The following is a 20,417-nucleotide window of genomic DNA, read 5'->3' as shown; positions in this document are numbered from 1 at the left end:
GCCCGTACCGGACCGGGACTGGCAACGGGATCACAACCCTCCGCGCCGCGCCCGCACCTCGCTCAGCCCGCGAGCGGGAACCAGTCTGTCTGTGGGATCCGAACCCTCGGCGGGAGCGCCGCCGCGCTCCCAAGCAGCGCACTGTAGCAGTGCACCGTAGCAGTGCACCACCGGGCCGGCCCCTCTACTACCTCTTCTTGCCATTTCATTTTTGTTTAAATCATTGAAAGTATATATCTCTTCAAGTCATTTCCTAGTGGAATGTTGTGCAGTACTTATTGAATACTTGGAGGTTTTTAAATGAAAAATGTCCCGCACGGCCAAATTCTCAAAAGATCAAACTTGTCAGGTTTTATGGTTTCTCATTAGTAAATCAGAATCTAAACTGAAAAGATCAAAAATCAACAAACCTCTAGTTAGAACAGTCTGTCCAGACGGACTTTCTATCTCATTCTCACGTGTGTGTAAGAGTGAGAGCAGGTGTGAGATTGTGTGTGCACATGCAAGAGAATGTATGTGTCTATTGGGAGAGAAAAACAGTTCTTGATCCTGGCTCCCCATGTAGCAGTTTGAAGTCATTGTTAATACTATCAAGTGCTTACAGGAATTCTTACCCATGAGTGCATGGAAAGTGTGTTGGAGGCCCTCTTGCACCTAAGACATAAAAAGTCCATTAAAATCCTCTGTGTGTACATTAAATATTTTTAAAAGAACAGTTTCTTGTGAGGGTTGGATAATGTAGTGTGGGTGTTAATTTTTTTATATTACTACTAAAAATTCACTCATTTAGCGATGATCTGGCTCTAGCTTTGTTCTTTGGTTCTTTCTCATGATCATTTATCCCTGTCAAGTGGCATTTATCTCCTAATGTAGGAAGCAAGAGGGTGTGGGACTTCTCTGTGACTCAGATTTGCCTCATCTGGTTTCAGATGGCAATGCCTATGGAAACATCCCTTGCAGTAGCACTTGAGGATCTTTGCTTTTTCCATGGAGCGGAAAGAAGTCACCCCACTGAATAATTGATGTGTAAATGAAAAAAAGGGCTTTACCTCTACTGATAAGGAATGTTTAGGAATGCAAATAACTCTGTTTGCATAGGGCTTTGCCACTTACAAACTAGGATTTCATTTGATCTCTTAGGAGGGTCTGGCCATCACTGCTGTCCCATTTTACGGAGGGAACTGAAGATCAGATGACTTTTGTTGTCACAGGTTACTAAGTGGTTGGGCTGGGGATAAACCAAGGGTTCCTACATGCTAGTGCATTGAGCTTTACACTTTAGCAAAGTGATTCTCAAGATGAATTTGCAGGGTCACTTATGATTTAGATGATTTTTCCATCTACTTATGGCAGTTTGGATATTGTGCAGTTATGTAAACAGAGTTCTCTCCAAACCTGACTTTTTGCAGTTTCTCAGTGTCCCTGCATATACCCCTGCCATGGTCCAAGTGCTCAGCTGTGCTGTCCCCTGTGTAAGTTGTTGAGTTCCTTGAGAGCAGGATGGATTGCTCATTTCTTTTTGTGATAGGGCCCAGCAAAATAAGTATTTATTAAACTGAACTGTGCTCCAGCACAAATGTTTACACATACACCTCTGACTTCTACATTTTTCATATGTTTGAATATAGTTTTAGTTTGCTTGGTTTTAAAAATATCTGCATGTTGGGCCGGCCCGGTGGCGCACTGGAGAGCGTGCTGCTTGGGAGCACGGCGGCGCTCCCGCCGAGGGTTCGGATCCCATGTGGAGACTGGTTCCCGCTCACTGGCTGAGCGTGGTGCGGGCGCAACACCGAGGGTTGCGATCCCGTTGCCGGTCAGTAAAAAAAACAAAAAAAAAAAAAAAAAGGAAAAAAATAAAAATATCCGCATGTTGTACTTTTAAAATATGACTCAGGCCTACTATTAATATGAGCAAGAAACTAGTGACCATTCTGCCGAGGGTTGCGATCCCGTTGCCGGTCAGTAAAAAAAACAAAAAAAAAAAAAAAAAGGAAAAAAATAAAAATATCCGCATGTTGTACTTTTAAAATATGACTCAGGCCTACTATTAATATGAGCAAGAAACTAGTGACCATTCTGCCGAGGGTTGCGATCCCGTTGCCGGTCAGTAAAAAAAACAAAAAAAAAAAAAAAAAGGAAAAAAATAAAAATATCCGCATGTTGTACTTTTAAAATATGACTCAGGCCTACTATTAATATGAGCAAGAAACTAGTGACCATTCTGCCGAGGGTTGCGATCCCGTTGCCGGTCAGTAAAAAAAAAAAAAAAAAAAGAAAAAAAAAAAAAAAAAAGAAAAAAAAAAAAAAAAAAGAAAAAAAAAAAAAAAAAAGGAAAAAAATAAAAATATCTGCATGTTGTACTTTTAAAATATGACTCAGGCCTACTATTAATATGAGCAAGAAACTAGTGACCATTCTAGGTGTGTTATTCACTTTATAATATTAGAAAACATATAATATATTCACAGGAAAATGATACCTCCTTGGAGTATGTATTTATGGTGGTAATGTTAAACTAACCTAATTTCATGCCTAGTAACATTTATTTACAAAATGGCTGGTCGGTATTTAGGTGAAGAATCTGATATCTATGGAGCTACTGAAGGATCATCTTGAATCCATTTAAACCAAATATGATAGATCAGTTTTGTATAAATACATATAATGTGTTATTGATGCTTCCAGTGTTTGCATGTTCAGTCTAGATGCTTCATTTGCTGTTCAAAGAGGTTAGAATATCACCTAGTGACAGCTTTGACATATTTTTCTAAAGTTCATTCTTTCAACAAATATTTGAATGCCTGCTATGAGCCAAGCACTGTTATAAAAGCTAGAGAAATTCTGGCCAAGATGACAAAACTTGTGCCTTTAGGGGGCCTAAGTTCTAGTTTCGTCGTGTTTCTTTTGGTGAGCTGCGAATGGCAATACTGTCTAGAATGAGCAAGCCCTACCTATGTGAGAGAATAACAGTTTTTTGTTTTTTTTTTTTTTCCCTTTTTGTCTTTTCTCGTGTCCGGCAACGGACCGCAACCCTCAGTGTCGCGCCCGTACCGGACTGGGACCGGCAACGGGATTGCAGCCCTCGGTGCTGCGCCCGCCCCTCGCTCAGCCAGTGAGCGGGAACCGGTCTGTATGTGGGATCCGAACCCTCAGCGGGAGTGCCGCCACGCTCCCAAGCGGCGCACTGTAGCAGTGCACCACTGGGCCGGCCCGAGAATAACAGTTTTTGAGAATGAACGACAATGAAGGAATTGATTGGCCTTGATACAGATGTATTTAATTTTGTATGACATATGTGTTCTTTTGTGTAAGTTTAATCCTATTTTGAATGCACTGGTGAGGTCTTTGGGAAAAAACCCATGGCAAGTTCCCTTACAATTGAGGAGTCCTCCCATAGTGCTTGTAGCCGTCCCTGATTTGTTGTTAGTTGACAGTTTGGGGAAAGTGACATTTACTGAGGGTCAAGTGTGTGTTTAGAATTATGCTATGAAGGTTTTTACATATGTTATCTTAATCTTCTTAAGAATCTAATAAGGAAAAGGTGTTATCATTTTACAAGTGAGGAGATTGAGCTTAGAGAGCTGAAGTAGTCCCCCAAGTATTTTTTTAAATTGTGAATTGAGATAGAGGTGTATAGGTCACATAGTTGGAAAGATTTTTTTTTTTCTAGTTGGAAAGATTTTAATGAAAATATTTATCCATTTTTTCAAACAGTGCATATTATCCATTATTTCCCAAGTTTTGTGGTTAAGAATATCTTTTGGTAGAAAAGTAATTATGAAAGACTTAGAAATGTGGGGATGTGATACCATTTAATAACTAGTGTCTGTCACTATACCTGAGTTACCAAAAGAATAAGAAAAAGGGCTGAACCACTACAAAGAAACATAATGCAAGTTACATATGTGATTTTAAATTTTCTAGTAGCTGTGTTAAACAGTAAGAAGAAAATATGAAATTAATTTTATTCGACTCAATATGTCTAAAATATTGTTTCAGCATATATAATCAGTCTAAATAAATTATTGAGTGTTTTTTTTGGTGGCTGGCTGATTCGGGTATCCAAACCCTTGCCCTTGGTGTTACAAGGTTGTGCTCTAACCAGCTAAGCTGACCAGCCAGCCAAGGGTTTTTTTCTGTTTTGTTTTTTTTAAAACAAGTCTACAAAATCTGAATTTTATACTCCATATCAATTTGGACTAGCCAAATTTCAAGTGCTCAGTAGCTACACATGAGTGGTTGTTTAATTGGACAGCTAACTACAATTTAATCATTTAACAAATGATTAATGTTAGAGATTTTTTTTTTTTCCTTTTTGTCTTTTTTACTGACCAGTAACGGGATCGCAACCCTCGGTGTCGCGCCCGCACCACGCTCAGCTAGTGAGTGGGAACTGGTCTCCACATGGGATCCGAACCCTCGGCGGGAGCGCCGCCGTGCTCCCAAGCAGCACGCTCTATTTTTTTAAATTGTGAATTGAGATAGAGGTGTATAGGTCACATAGTTGGAAAGATTTTTTTTTTTCCTTTTTGTCTTTTTTACTGACCAGTAACGGGATCGCAACCCTCGGTGTCGCGCCCGCACCACGCTCAGCTAGTGAGTGGGAACTGGTCTCCACATGGGATCCGAACCCTCGGCGGGAGTGCCGCCACGCTCCCAAGCAGCGCACTCTCCAGTGCGCCACCAGGCCGGCCCAATGTTAGAGATTTTTAGAAACAGGATAATGCATAAGCGATGAGGAAACAAAAGAACTAATATAATGTTTTTTATTTTTTGGCAGAGAGGAACGAAGGGGATCCTATGACTATAACCAGGATCGTACATATTATGAGAATGTTCGTACTCCAGGCACATATCCTGAGGATTCCAGACGGGACTATCCAGCTCGAGGGAGAGAATTTTACTCAGAATGGGAAACTTACCAAGGAGACTACTATGAATCACGATATTATGATGATCCTCGAGAATACAGGGATTATAGGAATGATCCTTATGAACAGGATATTCGGGAATACAGTTATAGGCAAAGGGAACGAGAAAGAGAACGTGAAAGATTTGAGTCTGACCGGGACAGAGACCATGAGAGGAGGCCAATTGAACGAAGTCAGAGTCCAGTTCACTTGCGACGTCCACAGAGTCCTGGAGCATCTCCCTCACAGTCAGAGAGGTTGCCAAGTGATTCTGAGAGGAGGCTTTATAGCCGATCCTCAGACCGGAGTGGCAGCTGTAGCTCACTGTCCCCTCCAAGATATGAAAAGCTTGACAAATCTCGTTTGGAGCGCTATACAAAAAATGAAAAGACAGATAAAGAACGAACTTTTGATCCTGACAGAATGGAGAGAGACAGACGCTTAATACGGAAGGAAAAAGTGGAAAAGGACAAAACCGACAAGCAGAAACGAAAAGGAAAAGTTCATTCCCCTAGTTCTCAATCTTCAGAAACAGACCAAGAAAATGAGAGAGAACAGAGTCCTGAAAAACCAAGGAGTTCTAATAAACTGAGCAGAGAGAAAGCTGACAAAGAAGGAATAGCAAAAAACCGCCTAGAACTCATGCCTTGTGTGGTTTTGACTCGAGTGAAAGAAAAAGAGGGAAAGGTTATAGACCACACTCCTATGGAAAAGCTGAAAGCCAAGCTTGATAATGACACTGTCAAGTCTAATGCCCTGGATCAAAAACTTCAGGTCTCTCATAGTGAGCCTGCAAAATCTGACTTGTCTAAACTGGAATCTGTTAGAGTGAAAGTGACAAAGGAAAAGGGACTTTCAAGCCACATTGAAGTGGTAGATAAGGAAGGCAAGCTTAAGCCCAGGAAGCACCTGAAACCAGAGCAGGCTGCTGATGGGGTAAATGCTGTGGATCTGGAGAAGCTGGAAGCAAGGAAAAGGCGTTTTGCAGATTCCAATTTGAAAGTAGAAAGGCAAAAATCAGAAGTCAAGAAAAGCAGTCCAGAGATGGAGGATTCTCGGGGGCTTTTAAAAAAGCAGCCTGAGGTGTCATCTAGAGATGTCATTCTGCTGAGGGAAGGAGAGCCCGAAAGAAAGCCTGTGAGGAAAGAAATTCTTAAAAGAGAAGCTAAAAAAATCAAACTGGACAGACTTAATACTGTTCCCAGCCCCAAAGACTGTCAAGAGCTTGCCAGTATTTCTGGTGGGTCTGGCTCAAGGCCCAACTCAGACCTACAAGCAAGACTAGGAGAACCAGCAGGTGAGTCAGTGGAAAACCAAGAAATCCAATCTAAAAAGCCCATTCCCTCAAAACCACAACTTAAACAGCTGCAGCTATTAGATGATCAAGGATCAGAAAGAGAGGATATTAGGAAAAACTGTTGCAGTCTTCGTGGTGAAACACCTGAACGTAAGTCAGGACAAGAGAAACCACATTCAGTAAATACTGAAGAAAAAATTGGCATTGACATTGATTACACGCAGAGTTACCGAAAACAAATGGAGCAGAGTCGTAGAAAACAGCAGATGGAGATGGAAATAGCCAAGTCTGAGAAATTTGGCAGTCCTAAAAAAGATGTAGATGAATATGAAAGAAGGAGCCTTGTTCACGAGGTAGGCAAACCCCCTCAAGATGTCACCGATGATTCGCCTCCCAGCAAAAAGAGAAGGATGGATCATGTAGATTTTGATATCTGCACCAAGAGAGAGAGGAATTACAGAAGTTCACGCCAAATCAGTGAAGATTCTGAAAGGACTGGTTGTTCTCCCAGTATTCGTCTTGGTTCCTTCCATGAAGATGATGATCCCATAGGCTCCCCTAGGTTACTGTCAGTAAAAGGATCTCCTAAAGGAGACGAAAAAGGTCTTCCCTATTCTAATATAACAGTCAGAGAAGAGTCCTTAAAATTTAATCCTTATGATTCTAGCAGGAGAGAACAGATGGCAGACATGGCCAAAATAAAGCTATCTGTCTTGAATTCTGAAGATGAATTAAATCGTTGGGACTCTCAAATGAAACAAGATGCCAGCAGATTTGATGTGAGTTTCCCAAACAGTATAATTAAGAGAGACAGCCTTCGAAAGAGGTCTGTACGAGATCTGGAACCTGGCGAGGTGCCTTCTGATTCTGATGAAGATGGTGAACACAAATCCCACTCACCCAGGGCCTCTGCATTATGTGAAAGTTCTCGATTATCTTTTTTATTGAGGGACAGAGAAGATAAACTACGTGAGCGAGATGAAAGACTTTCTAGTTCTTTAGAAAGGAACAAATTTTATTCTTTTGCATTGGATAAGACAATCACACCGGACACTAAAGCTTTGCTTGAAAGAGCTAAATCCCTCTCTTCATCTCGAGAAGAAAATTGGTCTTTTCTTGATTGGGACTCCCGATTTGCTAATTTTCGAAACAACAAAGATAAAGAAAAGGTTGACTCTGCTCCAAGACCTATTCCATCCTGGTACATGAAAAAGAAGAAAATTAGGACTGATTCAGAAGGGAAGATGGATGATAAAAAAGATGATCATAAAGAAGAAGAGCAGGAAAGGCAAGAATTATTTGCTTCTCGTTTTTTACACAGCTCAATCTTTGAACAAGATTCCAAGCGATTGCAGCATCTAGAGAGAAAAGATGAAGAATCTGACTTCATTTCTGGCAGATTATATGGAAGGCAAACATCTGATGGAGCAAACAGCACAGCTGATTTAGTTCAAGAGCCAGTAGTCCTATTCCATAGCAGATTTATGGAGCTCACACGCATGCAACAGAAAGAAAAAGAAAAAGACCAAAAACCCAAAGAGGCTGAGAAACAGGAAGATACAGAGAATCATCCCAAGACCCCAGACTCTGCTACTGAGAATAAAGAGTCAGAAATGAAAACTGCATCTTCAGTTGGGCCTTCTAGTGTCACAGTTGTGACTCCAGAATCAGCATCGTCAGCACTAGAGAAGATGACTAGTGAGAAACCAGTAGAGGTGCCTTCAATACCAGAAGAAAAGTCTGTAGAGCCAACCTCCACATCAGAAGAAGCAAAACCTGTGTCTGACCTGTGTACTCTCCCTGTGGAACAATCTGAACAAGCAGACTTGCCCCCAGGAGTGGACACCAGTAAAGATGCTGCCGTGACTCCTTCAGTTTCTGAAGAAAGTTCTTCAGTTGACCAGCAGCCTCATCTGGACGCCAAGCCTCCAACTCCTGGGGCCTCATTTTCCCAGGTACAGAGTAATGTAGATCCAGAACCTGACAGTTCCCAGCCACCTTCAAAACCGACTCAGAAGTGTGAGGAAGCCAATGAACCCAAAGCAGAAAAGCCTGACTCAGCTCCTAACGTTGAGCCTGATGCAAATGAAAAAGCTGAAGTTGTTCCTGAAGTTCAGCCTCAAGCTTCTGAAAACTCAGAGGCTGATCCTCCAGTTGCTGCAAAAGATAAAAAGCCAAACAAAAGTAAGCGTTCCAAGACCCCAGTTCAGGCAGCTGCAGTAAGTATTGTGGAGAAGCCTGTCACAAGGAAGAGTGAGAGAATAGACCGGGAAAAGCTGAAGAGGTCCAGTTCTCCTCGGGGAGAAGCACAGAAGCTTTTAGAGTTGAAGATGGAGGCGGAGAAGATTACAAGGACTGCGTCTAAAAACTCTGCTGGGGACACTGAACACCCTGAACCAAGTTTGCCTCTCAGCCGAACAAGGCGCCGGAACGTGAGGAGTGTTTATGCAACCATGGGCGACCATGAAAGCCGCTCTCCAGTCAAAGAGCCTGTCGAGCAACCACGAGTGACCAGGAAGAGACTGGAGCGAGAGCTTCAGGAGGCTGTGGCAGTTCCCACCACCCCCAGAAGGGGAAGGCCTCCGAAAACACGCCGTCGAGCTGATGAGGAAGACGAGAACGAGGCCAGAGAACCTGCAGAAACACTCAAGCCAGCGGAGGGATGGAGATCCCCTCGATCGCAGAAGTCGGCAGCTGTTGGTGGCCCCCACGGGAAAAGAGGGAAAAGTGAACCAAAAGTTGATGCCGAATGTCCATCAGTGGAGGCTGCCACTGAGGGTCCCCAAATAAATGTGAAAGAAAATACAAAACCCAAGGCCGATAAAGAAGCAGCAGCAGGTGAGCAGAAACGCGATAGAAGAGAAGCCAGCACAGACAAAAACTCCCCTGGAACTCCCCCTGCTGAAGCGGTGGACAAGAAACCAACACCTGAAAAAAACTCCAAAAAGAGAGGAAGATCTCGAAACTCTAGGTCAGCAGTAGACAAATCTGCAAGTCTGAAAACCGTGGATGCTACTGTCAGTTCCAGTGTGGCCGTGGGGGATGTGGAGCAGGCAGGGGAGAGGGAAGCTGGGCTTGTGGCAGTTTCCCCTGAGAAAAACGAGAGTCCCCAGAAGGAGGGTAGTTCATCATCCCAGTTGGAAAATGATCCAGTTGATCCGGACAAGGAACCAGAGAAGGAAGAGATGTCTGCCTCTAAGCTGTCCCCTGAAGCCACTCAATTAGCCAAGCAGATGGAGCTGGAACAGGCTGTGGAGAACATCGCGAAGCTCACTGAGACCTCTGCCTCTGCAGCTTTCAAGGCAGCAGGCACAGATGCACCAGAGGGCGTTGCCACAGAGGACAGGGACAAGCCTACACACCAAGCAAGTGAGACAGAGCTGGCTGCGGCCATTGGCTCCATCATCAATGACATTTCTGGGGAGCCAGAAAACTTCCCAGCACCTCCACCTTATCCTACAGAATCTCAGACAGACCTGCAGCCCCATGCACAAGAGCTGCAGCCTCCTGAGGAAGGAATGGAGCCCGAGACCAACGAGGCTGTGTCTGGCATCTTAGAGACTGATGCTGCAACAGAATCTTCTGGGCCACCAGTCAGTGCCCCTGACTCCTCAGCAGGACCAGCAGATACCAAGGAAGCCAGAGGGAATAGCAGTGAAATCTCCCACCCAGTGCAAGAAGCCAAAGGGTCAAAAGAAGCTGAAGTTGTTCTTGTTCGGAAAGACAAAGGGCGCCAGAAGACAACCCGATCACGGCGCAAACGGAATATCAAGAGAGTGGGGGCTGCTGCAGAGACCCACGTCTCCGAATCTGACCAAGCTCAAAGCAAGAGTCCTGCTGCCAATGAGGGGATGACGGTACAACTCCCAGAAACTCCACAGGAAGAAAAGCAGAGTGAAAAGCCCCATTCCACTCCTCCTCAGTCATGTGCTTCTGACTCAAGCAAGACCCCATCCATGGAGAATTTGTCCCAAGAAAGGACTGTTGAAGAAAAAACCCCAACCAAAGTATCTGTGTTCCCAGACTTTCCCCCTCCTTCTCAGCCAGCACCGGTGGATGATGAGCCTCAAGCCAGGTTCAAGGTGCATTCGATCATTGAAAGTGATCCAGTGACCCCACCCAGCGACTCCAGCATACCCACACCCACACTTCCTTCTGTAACTGCAGCAAAGCTCCCACCCCCTGTCACCTCTGGGGGGATCCCACACCAGAGCTCCCCTACTAAGGTAACGGAATGGATCACAAGGCAGGAGGAGCCGCGGGCTCAGTCTACTCCGTCTCCAGCTCTTCCCCCAGACACAAAGGCCTCTGACATCAACACCAGCTCCAGTACACTGAGGAAGATCCTCATGGACCCCAAATATGTCTCTGCCACAGGCATCACTTCCACAAGTGTCACCACAGCCATTGCAGAGCCTGTCAGTGCTGCCCCTTGCCTGCAGGAAGCACCACCTCCTCCAGTTGAATCTAAAAAGCCTGTTTTAGAAGAAAAAGCAGCAACTCTAATAACAAACACTTCCGACACACAGGCCTCAGAGGTTCCAGTAGCCACCGACAAAGAAAAGGTGGCCCCAGTCATTGCTCCCAAAATTACTTCTGTTATTAGCCGGATGCCTGTCAGCATTGATTTGGAGAATTCTCAAAAGATCACCCTGGCAAAACCAGCTCCTCAAACCCTGACCGGCCTTGTGAGTGCCCTCACTGGCCTGGTGAATGTCTCCCTGGTCCCAGTGAATGCCCTGAAAGGACCTGTGAAGGGCTCAGTGGCCACGCTGAAAGGTTTGGTGAGCACCCCTGCTGGGTCCGTGAATGTCTTGAAGGGACCTGTGAATGTTCTCACGGGGCCAGTGAATGTTCTCACCACACCAGTGAATGCCACAGTGGGCACAGTGAACGCAGCAGCAGGCATGGTGAATGCAGCCACGGGTGCAGTGAATGCCGCCACGGGAGCAGTGAATACTGCCACGGGAGCAGTGACAGTTGCAGCAGGGGCAGTGACTGTTGCATCTGGTGGTGTGACTGCCACAACAGGCACAGTGACTATGGCAGGTGCAGTGATTGCACCTTCAGCCAAATGCAAACAGAGATCGAGCACTAATGAAAACAGTCGGTTCCACCCTGGGTCTATGTCTGTGATTGACGATCGTCCAGCAGACACAAGCTCTGGTGCAGGACTGCGTGTGAACACTTCAGAAGGGGTCGTGCTCCTGAGCTATTCTGGGCAGAAGACTGAAGGCCCACAGCGGATCAGTGCCAAGATTAGCCAGATCCCGCCGGCGAGTGCAATGGACATTGAATTTCAGCAGTCAGTGTCCAAGTCCCAGGTCAAACCTGATTCTGTCACATCATCACAGCCTCTGCCCAAAGGTCCTCAGGCCCCTTCAGGCTATGCAAACGTGGCCACCCATTCTACTCTGGTACTGACTGCCCAGACGTATAATGCATCTCCTGTGATTTCATCTGTTAAGGCCGATCGTCCATCCTTGGAGAAGCCCGAGCCCATTCACCTCTCTGTGTCCACACCTGTCACTCAGGGTGGCACAGTGAAGGTTCTCACCCAGGGCATAAACACACCCCCAGTGCTGGTTCACAACCAGCTGGTCCTTACCCCAAGCATAGTCACCACTAATAAAAAGCTCGCTGATCCTGTCACCCTCAAAATAGAGACCAAGGTCCTGCAGCCGGCTAACCTTGGGTCCACTCTCACACCTCACCACCCTCCTGCTCTGCCCAGCAAACTGCCTGCAGAAGTGAACCACGTCAGCTCGGGGCCCAGCACCCCAACAGATCGAACTGCCTCCCACTTGGCAGCCACAAAACCAGACGCACATTCCCCTCGACCCAGTGGGCCTGTACCATCGCCATTCCCGAGGGCGTGCCACCCCAGCAGCACCACATCCACAGCTCTTTCTACCAATGCCACTGTCATGCTGGCTGCAGGCATCCCAGTGCCTCAGTTTATCTCCAGCATACACCCAGAGCAGTCAGTCATCATGCCACCTCATAGCATCACTCAGACTGTGTCTCTCAGCCACTTGTCCCAGGGCGAGGTGAGGATGAACACACCCACACTGCCCAGCATCACCTACAGCATCCGGCCAGAGACACTGCACACTCCTCGGGCCCCCCTGCAGCCCCAGCAGATAGAGGCCAGGGCCCCACAGCATGCTGGAACACCCCAGCCAGCAACAGCTGGGGTGCCTGCTCTGGCCTCCCAGCACCCTCCTGAGGAGGAAGTGCATTATCACCTCCCTGTTGCTCGGGCCGCAGCCCCTGTGCAGTCAGAGGTGCTGGTCATGCAGTCTGAGTACCGGTTACACCCGTACACTGTGCCCCGGGACGTGAGGATCATGGTGCACCCACATGTGACGGCAGTCAGCGAGCAGCCCAGGGCAGCAGACGGGGTGGTGAAAGTGCCGCCGGCCAGCAAGGCCCCTCAGCAGCCAGGGAAAGAAGCTGCCAAGATGTCAGATGCCAAAGCAGCTCCTGCTCCTGCACCTGCCCCTCACAGTGAGGCCCGCATCCTCACGGTCACACCCAGCAACCAGCTCCAGGGTCTGCCCCTGACCCCCCCGGTGGTGGTGACTCACGGGGTACAGATTGTGCACTCTAGTGGGGAGCTGTTTCAAGAGTACAGATACGGTGACATTCGCACCTACCATGCCCCGGCTCAGCTCACACACACACAGTTTCCTGCTGCTTCCTCAGTTGGCCTGCCTTCCCGGACCAAGACTCCTGCTCAGGTGAGAAAGCCAGGTGTCTCGGCAAGCTGTTGGCCCTGAGCTTGGGGACCTCAGAGGGCTTTGGAGCAAAGATGTGTTAAGAGATCAGCCTCAGGGCTGGCTGCTTAGCTCAGTTGCTTAGAGTGGATTCTGATAACACCAAGGGCAAGGGTTCAAATCCCCATACTGGCCAGCCGCCAAAAAAAAAGAAATCAGCCTCTTGAGTCAAGGTAGTGGTTGAGGTACAAAGGAACCGGTCAGATCCTCCCTAAAGCATGTTGGCCTTTTCGTGGATTTAAAGAGCTTTCTAAATTTAGAGAGAAAAGGGTCAGATCACGTCAGGAGAGCTCCAGATATGGGGCAGGAGCTCTCCATGGAAATTGTGGGAGTTGTGGTTCTTCCTACAGGGGTGAGGAGGGAGGTAACAGGTGACCTCTTCTTACACACATCCCCAAGAGCAGCACCACTGGAGCTGAGCAGAGCGAGCTTGACTTACAGGAGATACCCCACATCTGACCCTTTCTCTGTGATGCACCAGCTCATTTACTGGGGACGGGCTTGTTCACAACAGACTCTGACTCTGTTCTTCTGCCTTCCTTCCCAACTCCAGGGCCCTCCTCCTGAAGGTGAGCCCTTGCAGTCCACTCAGCCCTCACAGTCTACACAGCCTGCCCAGCCTATGCAGTCCACACAGCCTGCCCAGCCTGTGCCACCCTGCCAGCCCTCCCAACTCAGCCAGCCCAGCCAGTCCCCAAGCAGCAAGATGCCTCAGGTCTCCCAGGAGGCAAAGGGGACCCAGACAGGAGGAGTAGAGCAGCCTCGCCTCCCAATTGTACCTGCAAACAGGCCCCCTGAGCCTCACGCCCAAGTGCAAAGGGTGCAAGTGGAAACAGGCCAGACTTCCTACCCCTCTCCTGTGTCTGTCTCCATGAAGCCTGACCTCCCAGCCCCTCTTCCCACTCAGGCTGCCCCAAAGCAGCCGTTGTTTGTCCCCACAACCTCAGGCCCTAGCACCCCACCAGGACTGGCTCTGCTGCACACAGAAGCCCAGCCAACCCCTAAACAGGATTCCTCTCCACACTTGACTTCTCAGAGACCTGTGGATATGGTTCAACTTCTGAAGGTAAGCATGGGCAGGGGCCACCCCAAATGTCCCCCAGATTTTGTGCTATGTTAAATGTCCCCAAATTTTGTCCCAAGATTCCCCAGTTGACTTCGCCCAGCAAGCTGCTGCCTACAGCCATGTCCAGCATGGCTCAGCTCTCCAGCTGGGAGCTCACTTCCCATTTGTTTCCCCATAAGCAGAAGTACCCCATCGTGTGGCAGGGCCTGCTGGCCCTCAAGAATGACACAGCTGCTGTGCAGCTCCACTTTGTCTCTGGCAACAATGTCCTGGCACATCGGTCCCTGCCCCTGTCTGAAGGAGGCCCCCCACTGAGGATTGCCCAGAGGATGCGGCTGGAGGCCTCACAGCTGGAAGGGGTTGCCCGAAGGATGACGGTAAGACCCTTGGGCCCCAGGTGAGCAGCCGCCCCACCCATGGGGAAGAAAGTTGTAGGGATCCCCTGCCAGCCTGTCTCCCTGGTGTGTCATGGGACACAGTGATGGTATTCTTGAAGTGTACAATGAAAGGCATGTTCTTTTCTACTTGGGGGTATAAACTGCCTTTAGACCCAGAAACAAGGCTTTTTAAATTCAACAAATATTAGCGTAGACTTTAAAGTCTTCTCAGAAGTGGGGGTTTTGTGGAATAATACCCTAGGCTGGACATGGGCTGGTTTTGGCTAGGAAAGCCCTGGTCACTGACAGCTGGCCTCTGTGCCCCAGGTGGAGACAGATTACTGTCTGCTGCTGGCTCTGCCCTGTGGCCGTGACCAAGAGGATGTTGTGAGCCAGACCGAGTCCCTCAAGGCTGCCTTCATCACTTACCTGCAGGCCAAGCAGGCAGCAGGGATCATCAACGTTCCCAACCCTGGCTCCAATCAGGTGGGTCTGGTGTCCTTCTGCATGTGCGTGCACAGGTGGGGCTGGGTTAGGGTGGGTGGTCTGACTCCTCTGGTGGCAGGGATTACCAGTGCCAACCAGAGTAGTCCACGAGTTTTCAGAGGAGGTGGGAAAAAGGGTGTTCTGGGTACAGGAGGGGCTGCTACTGCCCATCCTGGACAGATTCAGGGGAACCATTGAGGGTGGCAGGAGCTTTTCTCGAGCTTCATGCTCTGCAAGGGGTTCCTGGAGGTTCATTCACGTTAATGGTTTTCTGACACCTGTTTTCTCCTGGCGGACTTAGTCACCAAGACGCTAGCTGGCTGGGAAACTGACCTAGCCTGGCCCTCCGTGTTGGACCTCTTCAGGGCCCCCAGTTGGAAATGTAGTTTGGGGGGTGGTGAAGACAGAGGGTTCTACTTTCTTTTCTCATCCTTCTCCAGCCCGCCTATGTGCTACAGATCTTCCCACCCTGTGAATTCTCTGAGAGTCACCTGTCTCGTCTGGCCCCTGATCTCCTTGCCAGCATCTCCAGCATTTCTCCCCACCTCATGATTGTCATTGCCTCTGTGTGAGCCACTGCGTGGTCACACCCTCGGTGTATTTTACCGAGGTTCTGCAGCAAAAAAACAACAGGACAACCCAGCCAGGCAGAGGAAGAAGCTGCCAAAGGGGACAGGCTCCACTGCCAAATGGCCAGCCTCCCTCCTGCCCGCCCGACACAGTCAGATCGACCTCCTCTAGGCAGTGGTGCTGCTACCTTGTATGTTTACATGATGCTTTAGCCCAAGGACAGACCACCACCGATGGACTCGCAGACACCTTGGGGCTGGGTTTCTCTCTCCTCTTTTGGGGAAAAGGAACAGGGCCGTGGAATTAGTTTGTTTTTGTTTTTAAGAAACAAGAAAACAGAACTGCCTTTGCACTAAATTAGTGACTTGGACTTTTGCACAGTGAAAACAGGCTGTGACACTCTGGATGTCTTGGTGTATGTGAACACATACTGCAGACTTTAATGCAGGACTTCGAACTTATGTGGAAACCTTGGGGTCAAGGAACATTTCATTGGGTTTTTTGGTCACCCCCCTCTTCCCCTCGCTCATTTGGATGTGTCACCTTTCTTAATTCTCCTGCTGCCACCATCTGATTCACCGGAATGTACAGTTTACAGTCAAAAAGCAAACAAGGATTTTCTTTCTTGGTGGGATATGCAGAACTTGGGACGTGTGTATATATAAATATAATATATATATATAAATATATATAATACTGACTTAAAATCAAATTCCCCCGACATACGTTTTTTTTAATCTGTGCCAAAAATGTGTTTTCAGAGAAAATCTTATTTTCATACTCAGACTTTGTATTGTCACTCATTTGTATAAGTGCACTTCGTCACAGCACGGGCCCTCCCGCGACGTGGAAGTGTCACACAGTACCTGTACAAAAAGACTGGCTAATCCCTTCTTCTATTACCTTGACCTCTTCCTGCAACTTCCTAACACTTATTAATTTATGAAACTGTTTTTCTCAGCGCAGTTTTGTTTTGTGTGTCCATTGGATTACAAACTTTATTAAAAAATACAAAACACATCACGTGTGAATGTGATTGTCACTTGGGTGGGAGGGTAAATGTAGTTTGGGGGGTGGTGAAGACAGAGGGTTCTACTTTCTTTTCTCATCCTTCTCCAGCCCGCCTATGTGCTGCAGATCTTCCCACCCTGTGAATTCTCTGAGAGTCACCTGTCTCGTCTGGCCCCTGATCTCCTTGCCAGCATCTCCAGCATTTCTCCCCACCTCATGATTGTCATTGCCTCTGTGTGAGCCACTGCGTGGTCACACCCTCGGTGTATTTTACCGAGGTTCTGCAGCAAAAAAACAACAGGACAACCCAGCCAGGCAGAGGAAGAAGCTGCCAAAGGGGACAGGCTCCACTGCCAAATGGCCAGCCTCCCTCCTGCCCGCCCGACACAGTCAGATCGACCTCCTCTAGGCAGTGGTGCTGCTACCTTGTATGTTTACATGATGCTTTAGCCCAAGGACAGACCACCACCGATGGACTCGCAGACACCTTGGGGCTGGGTTTCTCTCTCCTCTTTTGGGGAAAAGGAACAGGGCCGTGGAATTAGTTTGTTTTTGTTTTTAAGAAACAAGAAAACAGAACTGCCTTTGCACTAAATTAGTGACTTGGACTTTTGCACAGTGAAAACAGGCTGTGACACTCTGGATGTCTTGGTGTATGTGAACACATACTGCAGACTTTAATGCAGGACTTCGAACTTATGTGGAAACCTTGGGGTCAAGGAACATTTCATTGGGTTTTTTGGTCACCCCCCTCTTCCCCTCGCTCATTTGGATGTGTCACCTTTCTTAATTCTCCTGCTGCCACCATCTGATTCACCGGAATGTACAGTTTACAGTCAAAAAGCAAACAAGGATTTTCTTTCTTGGTGGGATATGCAGAACTTGGGACGTGTGTATATATAAATATAATATATATATATAAATATATATAATACTGACTTAAAATCAAATTCCCCCGACATACGTTTTTTTTAATCTGTGCCAAAAATGTGTTTTCAGAGAAAATCTTATTTTCATACTCAGACTTTGTATTGTCACTCATTTGTATAAGTGCACTTCGTCACAGCACGGGCCCTCCCGCGACGTGGAAGTGTCACACAGTACCTGTACAAAAAGACTGGCTAATCCCTTCTTCTATTACCTTGACCTCTTCCTGCAACTTCCTAACACTTATTAATTTATGAAACTGTTTTTCTCAGCGCAGTTTTGTTTTGTGTGTCCATTGGATTACAAACTTTATTAAAAAATACAAAACACATCACGTGTGAATGTGATTGTCACTTGGGTGGGAGGGCCGAGGGTCCTTGGCTTAAGGGTACAGCTAGCCCTCATCCCACTTGTGCTTCCCCCTCCCCCAGGTGTGAACGGGGGCCAATTTCCTTTCTGATACCTAATCCTCCCCAGGGATCATTTTATCTTGCGCAAGAGATTTTTGTCATAGAGCCGAGGGTCCTTGGCTTAAGGGTACAGCTAGCCCTCATCCCACTTGTGCTTCCCCCTCCCCCAGGTGTGAACGGGGGCCAATTTCTTTTCTGATACCTAATCCTCCCCAGGGATCATTTTATCTTGCGCAAGAGATTTTTGTCATAGACGCTAAACTTTAATCATTTTTCAATGTTGTGGTGTAAATATTTGTGAAACTTCAACCTGATTGGTTCTTAGGTAATGTGGAAGGCACTTCAAATTTTGGTACGGAATAAAACTACCCTCCACACAAACTCAGAAATATCTAAAGCAGGTTTTGGTTTCTTGTTTCTTGCCCCTTCCCTTCCATGGGACAGTGCAGGCTCCTGCAGAGGTAGTGGGTGTAGCATGACTTGATGGTTCTCCTTGGGGCTTGCTTAATCCTGCACCTGCCTCCGGACAGGAGGGTGGGAGGGGGTGGGCCAGGCTTCCCCTGCAGATGGATTTGGAATTGGGGTGGGGACACGGACATGGGGACTGCAAAGTTGGTGGTCTCACTTGCAATATCAATGGGGCTCCTAAAACTAACATACTTTTGGTGCAAGATGCTATCTTCTCTGAGTGAGGGATCACGGCTGCTGGGGGTGAACTGTGGAAAAGGGACAGAGATGGCACTTTCTAGCTCCCTGCTGATTGACAGGAGTAAAAAGGCTGCACCACTGGCCCCTGCGTGTTGTGTTCCCGCCTCCCCACCAAAGCCATCAGCTATTAATTCCATAGACTGCACTGATTCAGAGCAAGTGAATGTTCCTAAAAGATGGCACTGGCTTGTCTGCAGTCCTCAGGTCAGGGTGACTGGTGATGCAAGTGTGGTGCCCTCCTGCTTCCCCAGGCCCAGTAGGACCTGGCTGGTGGCCCACTGGACCTGGCGCTCTTCCTCTGCCTACCTTGTTTCTCTGGCTGAGAGGACCACCGAGCCAAGTGTGGCCAAAGTGGCCTGAGCTGAACGGGGCAAAGACACTGTGGCCTTGGGGCCAAGCTCCGAGCTGCCTTGGTCCAGGTAGGCAGTTGTGGCCAACCTCTGCTGGCCCCTTCCCCAGCTTCCCCACCCCCGGGCACAGGAGGAACAGGATCACAGCTGTGCTCGTTGGGGGGAGAGGGTAGACTGAGTCCTAACGTTGAACAAGTGAGAAGCCTCCAGAGAGGAAACTGGGTGAAGGGGTGAGCACATGGAGCTGCTGTCTCTCCAGCCCTGATGTGCTGCTCACACCAGGCCTCACCAGACTGGTTCTAGACAAGTCCCAGGTTGCAGTCCCATTCTGCAGGAGGGACAGCCTGGTTTTGCCTGGAAGGCTGGTTCCTGGGTGCTAAAGCCCTTCCAGGACTTCAGTCGTAGCTGCCAGCTCCCCACCCACCCCCAGAGGGACCTACAAGCAGCATTAGAAAAAATCAAATTTATTCTCTCTAGGGAACAGACTACCCTTCTCAGTTCTAGGGTGCCATCTGTCCTTAAATAAACAGGAGAAGGGCCACCGGTTCACTCAGCAGGCGGTGGACATTCAGGAGCTGGGGGGGGAGTCTCTGCCAGTGTGGGCTGGCCCTCAGCCCCGTCCCGAGTGCGGAAGACCAGCTCCCCAGCCTGCAGCACCTGCCCAGCTGGCCACGTGCTGCCTGGCCCATACTGCTGGTAGAAGTCTGCATCCGTCTGGAACATGACCAGCGCCTGGGCCGTGTGGATCCGCACATGCTGTGCCAGGCTGTTGGCATCCAGGAATTTGTCCCCACAGGAGTCACAGGCGTAAAGGATGTGGGTGTTGGGGTCTGTGGAGGTGGGGACTGTGGTCAGGGTGGGAAGGACCCTGGGGTTCACCAGTGTTCACACCCTGGGTGGCCCCTCTCACCTTCTTCCTGCACTTGCTTCACAGCTTTGCTGATCTCAGCTTTCAGGACTTCCGTCTCATCGGCTGTCACTGCAGCCCCCACTGGCACCACTGTGGGCAGAATCATCAGGGCCTAAGTGTTGGTCACAGGTACTGCCCCATCATTGCCAACCTAGAGGCAACCCGCCCGCCCATGACTCCCTTCTACTGCCCACAGCCCACACCTGTGAGCTGAGTGACGGCTGTTGCTGCCAGTGCCTCGGTGGCCAACGTGACCATATCATCGACAGTGACCACGCTGACCTCACCACCCTCCTCTGGCTCCAGGATTTTGATGCCTGCCTTGCCCTGGTGCACGGTTTTCACATGGGAACGTAGGTTGTCCACCCGGTTGAAGCCACGACCACACTTGTCACACAGGTAAGGCTTCTCTCCTGGGGGGGAGGCAAGGTTCTCTCCTACCTTTAGGGGAAGGGGCAGCCAGGGGTGGCAGTGGGAGGACCTCAGTGGCCTCCAGCTTCTCCAGCATCCCTGTCTTTTTCCTGCAGGAAGTGCCCTGGGGTGGCCACCACAGCTGCAGATGCCTCCAGTGGCACCTGCACCTCTGGAAGCTCTAAGAAAATGTGGTCCTCATTTG

General features: G+C 48.4%; 2 protein-coding genes across 10 annotated transcripts in view; one reads left to right on the top strand and one right to left on the bottom strand.

Moving 5' to 3' along the window:
* Positions 1–17,754, top strand: part of SPEN (spen family transcriptional repressor) — a 58,771-nt gene extending 41,017 nt beyond the window's left edge. For 3 of the 4 annotated variants that reach the window (XM_008588830.1, XM_008588826.1, XM_008588829.1), the window contains 5 exons: positions 4,781–12,950; positions 13,540–14,052; positions 14,235–14,429; positions 14,757–14,915; positions 15,356–16,505. In XM_008588830.1, the coding sequence (XP_008587052.1) occupies positions 4,781–12,950; positions 13,540–14,052; positions 14,235–14,429; positions 14,757–14,915; positions 15,356–15,487 (9,169 nt within the window). In that variant the 3' untranslated portion in view covers positions 15,488–16,505. Of the gene's footprint in view, positions 1–4,780; positions 12,951–13,539; positions 14,053–14,234; positions 14,430–14,756; positions 14,916–15,355; positions 16,506–16,604 lie in introns of those variants that run through there. The other variant, XM_008588827.1, reaches the window with a different exon arrangement.
* A 1,585-nt stretch (positions 17,755–19,339) lies between these two features.
* LOC103604259 (zinc finger and BTB domain-containing protein 17) overlaps positions 19,340–20,417 on the bottom strand; it is a 32,564-nt gene continuing 31,486 nt past the window's right edge. For 5 of the 6 annotated variants that reach the window (XM_008588820.1, XM_008588823.1, XM_008588824.1 and 2 more), the window contains 3 exons: positions 20,005–20,214; positions 19,802–19,891; positions 19,340–19,721 (listed from right to left, as the gene is read on the bottom strand). In XM_008588820.1, the coding sequence (XP_008587042.1) occupies positions 19,438–19,721; positions 19,802–19,891; positions 20,005–20,214 (584 nt within the window). In that variant the 3' untranslated portion in view covers positions 19,340–19,437. Of the gene's footprint in view, positions 19,722–19,801; positions 19,892–20,004; positions 20,243–20,417 lie in introns of those variants that run through there. The other variant, XM_008588825.1, reaches the window with a different exon arrangement.

The sequence above is a fragment of the Galeopterus variegatus genome, unplaced genomic scaffold (genome assembly GCF_000696425.1).
Source record: "Galeopterus variegatus unplaced genomic scaffold, G_variegatus-3.0.2 Scaffold5054, whole genome shotgun sequence".
NCBI lineage: Eukaryota > Metazoa > Chordata > Mammalia > Dermoptera > Cynocephalidae > Galeopterus > Galeopterus variegatus.
Note: the sequence above shows the minus strand (reverse complement) of the source record. Positions and strands in the feature narration are given on the sequence as shown.